Genomic DNA, 8,369 nt, shown 5'->3' with positions numbered 1-8,369 from the left:
TCTTTAACGGTCCGCGCCCTGTCCCAGACGGTGAACGCGCCTTCCAAGGGTCGCTGAGTCTTCCGCGAGCTCATCCCAACCGCCACTGAGAGTTCGTACCGTAGATGGTCCGCTGAATGCGAATCCGGCCAGTCCATTATTTATAATAAGGACAGCCTGGATTCAGTGACATATGACCGTATCCGGTACTTTGTTGAAAGCTCGAGAGTGACGCCGTCGAGTCCCTTGCACCTTGGCGTCTCCGTACATCACGTGACCGAGGGTTCGTCGCTTGAACATCTTGGGCGGTGTCACGTCTTTGTCGACGGGTGATAATCCGCAGCTACGCACTACACCACATGAGATAGACGCTGAAGTCATCCTGCTAATCTTTTGGTAGAAGACGAATGAATTCGGCTGCTACTTGAGCCTTGAATAGCCTAAAGCCACGGTCAATTTGAAAGGAGAAGTCGATGGGCTCGATCTTGTTTCGGCACGAAGTGAGAGGATCGCCGTTCTTGATGGTAAGGCGGCAGGTAAGAATTGCTGGTAGTGGCAGCGACATTGCAAAAGTAAAAGTGATCCTTTAAGCCAAAGGATGCCAGGGCGTGGGAGAATACTCACGGTAGAGCTCGACAAAATTTAGGAGATCATCGAAACGGGATGGAATTTTGCCAAATGAAATAAGATGTGACACAATCTGTTTCGGATTTGTTAATCTATCTTAAAATTTGTTTTAAAACCATGATCTGTATATTTGCAATAAAGTAGGGATTTAGCCAATCGAGAACGTTTATGCCCAGGGAATTATCCCATCTGCCATCCGCCGAACGCCGACTGGACAGAACCTCCAGGTGGTGCAATTATTCCCGGAAATCCTATCCCGACTGATCCATATGAGACTCATCCCCGAAGGGATGTGGCGTGCCGACCTAAACACTTGGTTATGTCTCCGATCCGACGAAGGACTTGCACACACACTTACCTTAAGCATCGAGCTCCCTACAGACATGGAAATTGAACCCACGCCACCTGTTAGCTGACGGGCTAATCGGGCGCATGCAAACCAGTTGCCCAGAATGCATACTAAGATTCTAATAAAACTATGGTCAAATATGTCTTTGATTGGCATCGTCTTTTTTTCGTCAAAGGGTTAGGCTAAATTTTAGCCGATCGGATAGCATCCTCCCACGTAGGACCATAAAACTGAGGGCATTTTGACAGAAAGGCACAATAACATCCGCGCAATTAAACCCGGGGGGGCAATATAACAATAAAAATTGATACATGTACCGGGTTCGAACAAAAGATAAAAGACATCAAAAAGAAGGTAAAAGATTTTTCAAACGTCAAATATTGAGCGCACCATTTCAAATAACTTGTTCAAGTAAAGAAGATTTTCACAATGTCTAGCACCGCGATGATCACCGAATACTTTTGCTCAGTAAGCCGGTGTAACGCCCAACGTTCATCAGCAGTATTCCTTCCAATCGACCTATTCCACCTTCTCCCGCTCTGCTTGGAATGCGTCAAGAGCGCTCTTAATGACGCTCTTGTAGCGGTGAGGATGAGTCCGCTCGTGTTGCGCTTTCATCCAGCGGAGGGTCTCATCCGATTGCTGGTTCAGACTCTGTCTATCGGCATCAGAGCGACGCACGGTGTCCTTTGCCGTGGCCATGGCCTGCTTAACCAGCTCCCATTCGAGTTTGTCTTCCTCTTGCTTATGACCCAGTAGCACAAGCGCCTTATAGAACCCCTTGATCTCTTCTTCTTTACTTCGTTCGATGTCAATCTTAAATTTCTGCTCCCCGATCTTGAATTCCAGCTCGCAGTCTCGGTCTACGACACCCGTCGACTCGAACTTGACGTTCTCCAATGTGTGAGTCTTATACTCAAACCGCTCCACTCGTTTGCGCGTAGTGGTGGACGTTTCTGCGCGTACTTTGATAAGTGCGCGGTTGGTGAAGGCGAACTCCTGCCGCACAGACTGCAGCGCGTACAGAATTTCCTCCTCCGGCAGCAGATAAGACGACGCCCAAGCACTCGAGACGTCTGCGACCACGTCGCAGATGTCCGTTGTACCCGCAATGTCCGATGCCAAGCCCTTGATCGCCGAGTTAGTGTTGCCCATTGCGGAATCCAAATTGACAGACTGATTTTTCAATGGATACACTTTAAAAGCACCCTAAAACAGCAACTTCCTTACAAATATCACCTTTGCACTCCTTAGTAGCAACGAAAATCTTGAAAAGCATTACTTTTTGCCTTCAGCAACCGTCTGAACTAAAGCTCCAGCGATAACTTCACGATAGCAGCGCGGATTGCGCTCGATAAAGGCGTTTTCGAGCCATGCTGCAGCTCCGGAAGCTTGTGACACGAGATCGTGGCCTGTCATTATCTTCAAGCTGTCTGCAGCTTCGCCCAAGCCCTTCTCGGCTTGACTCCAGCTGCGAGCACGGGACTTTTGCTCTCGAGCGAGAAGTAATAGTGTCTTGTAGAAACCTTTAACAAATTCTTCTTCCTTACGAGCGATGTCGATGGACACGTCGTACTCGCCGATTTGGAACTTGATCTCACAGTCGCGATCCACTCGTCCTGCGGTCTCAAAGAAGACCTTTGAGATGGGGCAGTCTCGATACGTGGCGCGCTGCACGAACTTCCGCGTAGTGGTGGCATTCTCTCCTAACGTCATGATCAACGCCTCGTTGGTGAAGGCGAACTCCTCCTTGGCAGACTCGAAGGCGAACATAATGTCTTCACCCGGCAGCAAGTACGAACAGGCATGCAACTTGCTGAAGTCCTTGGCGGTGTTACAGATGTCTGCAGTACCCGTGAGATCCTTGGTCAGACCCTTGAACATGGTTAAAGTCTTGTGAACAGCCGCGCTAAAGTGAGAATGACGTGGTAGCTTGGTAAGGGAAGAGACGCGCACATGAAATCCACTCGCTGCATCCAATTAGACTGCAACAAGCTGTGCAAGCTGGTTGCGAAAGTCTCCTCTTTGTCAGCGGCACCGCTACGCTGGACACGATGACCACGAACAGAGACTGAGTTCACTACATGGATACATCAAATTTCAATATGTACTCGAAGTGGCGGTACGACTGGATTTCCTGAGCCAGCCGAAAGATGGGATGAGGTTCAACCGTTGCGGATTAGTCGAACCTCCTCGGCTATAACTCGGCGATTGTGGGTCCCTCGGCGACGTACACACACAAAACACCTGCAAGCTCACTTCTCAATCGACCAATCTTCACACGCACGCTTGGACACCATGTTGAAAGGACTCGCCGGTGACTTGTCTGGCGCGGGCGACGTGTGCCACGTCATGCACGACTTCTCCCCGTGTCTGGCGAACCCATATCTACTTCCCAACGAGAGCATCATGTTCTCAATGCAGTCCACCAAGGAGGAGTTCACATTCACGAACCACGCATTGCTCAAGATTGCTGGTAGCAACTCCACCACGACACGCAAGCTCACGGAGCGCTTTGACTATCGCAACGAGACTATCACGTCGGTGAAATTCGAGACTGCAGGACTTGTAGATCGCGACTGCGAGATCAAGTTCAAGATCGGAGGCAAGTCCATGTCCATCGACGTGGCCAAGGCGGAGCAAGCCGACGCCCAGGACTTTTACAAGGTACTGGAGATACTGAGTCGCCGTCAGATCGAAAATATCCGCGTGTGGGAGCATGGCTGTCTGGCGCTCAAGTATTCTAGTGAAGCAATGTATCTTACGGAGAACAGTGGCCAGACGCTTATCAAGCAGACCGACGACACGTCCTCATGGATCGGAGAGCTCTACAAACGTAGCCATCCACTATGCTACCGCGACGTCATCACCGCAGCCTTCCAGGAACTCAGACTCGTCGACAAGATGGAGCGCTTCCAGATACGAAAGTAGCAGTACTAAATTAGTACAGCTGAGTAGTACTAATCGGAAAACATTATAATACGGATGTAATACGAACTGTTGCTCTTTTACGAAAAAAATTGCAATTTGAAGGTGTTATTGGTGTGCAAACACCAGGCGATCCAATCCCAATCATCGTCAGACGAACACTTCGACCTCCTACCATGCCTTCGTCGCCGCGTAACTCGCGTTCCCGCTCACGTTCGCGTTCTCCGACGCAGTCTGCGTCTCGACATTCTCCCGCTCGCAACGCGCGCAAAAGCTCTGTGTCTCGCTCGCGCTCTCGCTCTCGTTCAAGATCCCGCTCCGTGTCCAGTACGTGTCACTCCTACCGCTACATCCCTCCCTAACTTCTCATTTTTCTGCCATCCATTAGAAGCGCGTTCCTCTGCAGATGAGAAATCCCCCAGTCGCAGCAAAGAAGCCTCCGAATCGAAACCAGTAACGCTACGCGTCGAGAACCTCACGCGCAATGTGAATACGGATCATCTGCGCGAGATCTTCGGCAAGTTCGGCGCCGTAGTGCGCGTGGAAATGGCCGTCCCTAGAGGCAAAGCTAGTGCCGTTATAGCCTTCGCCGCTCAGAAGGACGCGGACAACGCCAAGGACCACATGCACGACGGCTGGTTGGACGGCAACAAGCTGCGCGTACTTCCGGACGCTCCCAAGCCGGAGCCTCGCCGTACGGTCACGCGCTCGTCGCCGTCTCCGAGAAGCCGCAACCGGCGAGGTGGGCGGTTCCGGTCTCCGTCACCGCCACGTCGTGGGCGAAAGCGCCGTGCCGCGTCGCCATTCCGAGGACGCAGTCGTAGCCGCAGCTTTGGCAACCGACGTGGGCGCTCCCGTTCGCCGGCATTCCGTCGCCGTGGGTCGTCGCCGTTCCGTGGAGGACGACGCAGTCCACCGCCGTTCCGAGGAGGCCGTCGACGCTCGCCCAGTCCATTCCGACGTCGCCGTAGTCCCAGTCGTAGCAGAAGCCGCAGTCGGAGCTTCAGCAGAAGTCGAAGCCGCAGCTTCAGCCGTTCGCGAGGACGCAGTCGCAGTGCAAGTCGCAGCCGAAGTCGAGGACGTAGCTTCAGCAGCCGCAGTCGAAGCCGAAGCTCCAGTCGTGGCCGTGGTCGACGCCGCAGCCCCAGTCGAAGCCAAAGCCGCAGTCGCAGTTAAGCACAGCACGCACACACTTGCTATACAACTCCATGTAGTTCAAGTGCTTTTTGATTCTGCAGCTTACTGCCGTTCTAATGAATACACGTCCTTCCATTCTTCACAATCGCAAAACTTACAGACGTGCTTGTTACCGAGTTATTCCCCCATTTCTTACGTACTTGACATCATGCTACGTCTCGCATAGCGCCGCACCGGTGTATTGACACTGTCTCCATAAGCGAGATCCTGGACGTCGTCGCTGGACATTGCGCGATTCTCGAAGCCGCGTGTCCGGCGGTTCACGGAAGGTCTGCGGGAACTACGACGTCCGTCCGAGCCAAAGTCGCTCATGGTCAAGTTCTCCCGTACGCGGTCCAACGTGCTGATGGACGGTCGAGGGTGTGCACCAGCATTTGTCGTGGCATTTTCACGCGCTCTAGTGCCTTCAGGTTCACGTGAGAGCGCAGATACAGAGAAGAAACGTCGTCGACCTTGGCCGTGCCGCGCGCCGCGGAAGACGTTGCCTGCAGACCGTGAAGGAGACTCATCTACCGACGTGACTGCGCGTGCTGTGCGCGCGTTAGACAAGCGCGCGCTTTCTGTGAGATCCAAGTCTCCGTCCGAGTCGAGCGGCAGGCGGTGGAACGCCAATGAGCCGCGACTCGCGTGGCGTTCGAAGATCGACTTGGTCCTCTTGGCGTCGCGCGCGTATCGGTCTGTAGACATGAAGGACTCGACCATAACACTCTCGGCGTCGTAGCTGAACGCGCTGCCTCTTGTGATGGAGCGACGGCTGCCAATACGGCCAATTAGCGGACGGGCGGCCATCACCACGGCAGGAGCCATCGGCTTGGCCACGCTTGTATCGCGCATACTGGACGTCAGTACGGAGCCTGCCACACGACCAGCCTCGCCTCCAAGAGCGTCCTCTGGGATCTTCTCGGCTGGCGGGAATGTGAGCAGCTGGTCGGCGATATGTGTGAGACCAAAGGTGTTCACTTCCTGTGCTAAATGCTTGTACGACGGCCTGAACATGCGCATGTATCCCTTCCACATAAAGTCGCGCGACAACGCGGCGACCACGAGAAGCGGCAGTACCAACCAGAAGGCATCGATGCGGAACGTGTTCGAGAAGACGCCGTTCCAGTACGACGAACTGACTGAATCACCAGCAGAAATAAAAGCTGCAGTGCCGATCCAAAGCATAAAAGAGCCAATGTAGATGGCGATGTGAATGGGCCACCACATCTGCTGATGCAGACACAGTTTTAGCGTCACCACGATCAATACAATCGTGAAAGACGTGCAGCCGTAGACCCACATTGTCGGTGTATCACCGCCATTGACCAGATACCGCATCCCGTACACGACGCCGAAGCAGATGATGAGCGACTCCCAGACACACGACGTTATCCAGGCCCACACCACTTTCGTGTTAAACCGCGTATTCTCTTGACCGATACGGTACAACAGCGGGTAGCTGTGTGCGAGACACGCTGGTACGTCTTGCTCAAAGGTACTCACAAGCACGATAGGCAACGCTGTGAAGAGCAGGTTGTAGCCCTGAAGGCCCCATTCGAGGAAGAACTTCTGTCCAGAGTAACCCGTGTAGATCATGTACCAGAACTGGGTCAAGTTCAGGATCACGTTCTTGTAGAAGATATACAGGATAAGCTTGCCCATACGCACATAGTTCCAGCGTCCGTGAACCAGTAAAAGGCGCGATAAGAAGCGGAACTGCGCAATAGCATAATCCGACGAGTTAGCCGCCTGCATGCCTTCCTGTCCCGAGATCCCCACCCCCACGTGTGCTGCCTGAATCATCGAGACATCGTTCGCTCCGTCACCAATTGCCAGCGTCCGCATCTCCGGGTTATTCTCTCTCACAAGTCGAACCAGCTGCGCCTTCTGGGCAGGAGAGACACGACACGCGATCACTGCCACGCACTTTTCAGCCACCTTGAGCAGCAATTCCGGACACTCTTCGAGTGCAAGTTCCAACGTCTCGCCGTCAATAACCAACGCCAACTCCTGCTGATGCATCTCGGCCAAACTCTCGATACGTGTCAGCCGTTTGCGCTGATGAATGACGGAGGAACTTCGCTCCAACGGTGTCGTGGAAGACGTCAGTGCTCCACATGCTGTCGACGCAGACGTGCCCTCGTCGCTCACTTCACGCGCGTACGCTTCCAGTTCGTCCACGATAGAAGCCAAATCCGGGTGAGTATCCGCTGAGATCACAACGCGTTCGATGTCGGAAGCTAGGAGACGACACGCAAAGCCGATGTTGATTGCCGTCTCCTCCTTGTCGCCTGTCAGCATCCAGATCTTGATCGCCGCCTGTCGTAGCTTATAAATCGTGTCGGGCACTTCAGCTTGGAGGCGGTCCTCAATAGCTGTGGCACCCAGGATGTCCAGGTTCTTCTCAATCTCCTCCATGAGTCGATCGATGTCGTTATCTTCGCCATTACGACGCAGATCGATCTGGCGCATATCGTTGATAGCAGTACGGTATCGAATCACCCACGACTCGAAAAAATCCGGGTCAACGTCGGTCGTACCGATCACTAGTGTACGTAGACCCTCAGAAGCGAATTGTTCCATGTGTTGCAGCGTTAAGTTACGCGTTTGTTTGACAGCCGGGTCATTTGTGGGTCTCAGACGCTCGTACATGACAGTATCCGCGCCCTTACAGAACAGCTTGAGCTCTCCTTGCGGCCCCTTGACAATGACCGACATACGCTTGCGCGTACTGTTAAATTCAAGCACTTCCAGAACCTCGTACGAGCCCACAGCGTGCTCAGCCACTGGCTGGTTGCAGCTCATAGCTTCGGGGTTGTCCACACACGAGAAATACTCGACCATGGCCTTACCAGGTCCACGCGCCACGAACTTGTAGCCGAAACACGCCGCTGCAGCAACCAGCGCTTGTTCGTCCGGAGACGACGCACTTAAGCGCAGACTATTGTCAGGAGCCTTCTCCGGCATGACAGTGTGACACACGGCCAAGTGCTCGAAAAACGCGCTAATAGCCTTCGCTTGTGTGCTGTTCTTCTGCGTCAGTGCGTCGAAAAGCGCGTCGTCCTGATAATTCACGAACGGCGCAGTAACCACACGATCGGTTGGGGGATTATTCGAGTCTGGAGCGGTGTCAACACGGTCTTTCCGCATCGGAACAGCGCAGCCGCCACCGGGAGTCACCGCGTAGAAGGAAGAGGTCGTAGGCGCTTCATCCTGTTGCCGTTTCCTGGCTGCAATACCCACTTCCGTCTCGCCATGGCCATAGGCTACTCCATTGATGGAACATTTCCGGAACTCCATAATGTGA

General features: G+C 53.5%; 4 protein-coding genes across 4 annotated transcripts in view; 1 reads left to right on the top strand and 3 right to left on the bottom strand.

Moving 5' to 3' along the window:
- Positions 1–1,336: 1,336 nt before the first annotated feature.
- On the bottom strand, positions 1,337–2,124 carry PITG_15270 (uncharacterized protein; the record flags this gene model as incomplete). Its single annotated transcript, XM_002898671.1, has 1 exon — positions 1,337–2,124. One exon carries the CDS (start codon positions 2,108–2,110, stop codon positions 1,475–1,477), a length of 636 nt encoding a protein of 211 aa, XP_002898717.1.
- A 15-nt stretch (positions 2,125–2,139) lies between these two features.
- Positions 2,140–2,839, bottom strand: PITG_15269 (uncharacterized protein; the record flags this gene model as incomplete). The annotated part of the gene is made up of 2 exons (XM_002898670.1): positions 2,140–2,176; positions 2,238–2,839. 2 exons carry the CDS (start codon positions 2,837–2,839, stop codon positions 2,140–2,142), a joined length of 639 nt encoding a protein of 212 aa, XP_002898716.1.
- Positions 2,840–3,253: 414 nt separating this feature from the next.
- Positions 3,254–3,886, top strand: PITG_15268 (uncharacterized protein; the record flags this gene model as incomplete). Its single annotated transcript, XM_002898669.1, has 1 exon — positions 3,254–3,886. One exon carries the CDS (start codon positions 3,254–3,256, stop codon positions 3,884–3,886), a length of 633 nt encoding a protein of 210 aa, XP_002898715.1.
- Positions 3,887–4,342: 456 nt separating this feature from the next.
- The window catches only part of PITG_15267 (phospholipid-transporting ATPase, putative), a gene marked incomplete at both ends in the record, with an annotated part of 5,630 nt that continues 1,603 nt past the window's right edge, over positions 4,343–8,369 (bottom strand). The window contains 3 exons of the mRNA XM_002898668.1: positions 4,343–4,439; positions 4,650–5,079; positions 5,221–8,125. Coding sequence (XP_002898714.1) covers positions 4,343–4,439; positions 4,650–5,079; positions 5,221–8,125 — 3,432 coding nt within the window. The remainder of the gene's footprint in view (positions 4,440–4,649; positions 5,080–5,220; positions 8,126–8,369) is intronic.

The sequence above is a fragment of the Phytophthora infestans genome, genomic scaffold (assembly GCF_000142945.1).
Source record: "Phytophthora infestans T30-4 supercont1.35 genomic scaffold, whole genome shotgun sequence".
In the NCBI taxonomy this organism is placed as follows: domain Eukaryota; phylum Oomycota; class Peronosporomycetes; order Peronosporales; family Peronosporaceae; genus Phytophthora; species Phytophthora infestans.
Note: the sequence above shows the minus strand (reverse complement) of the source record. Positions and strands in the feature narration are given on the sequence as shown.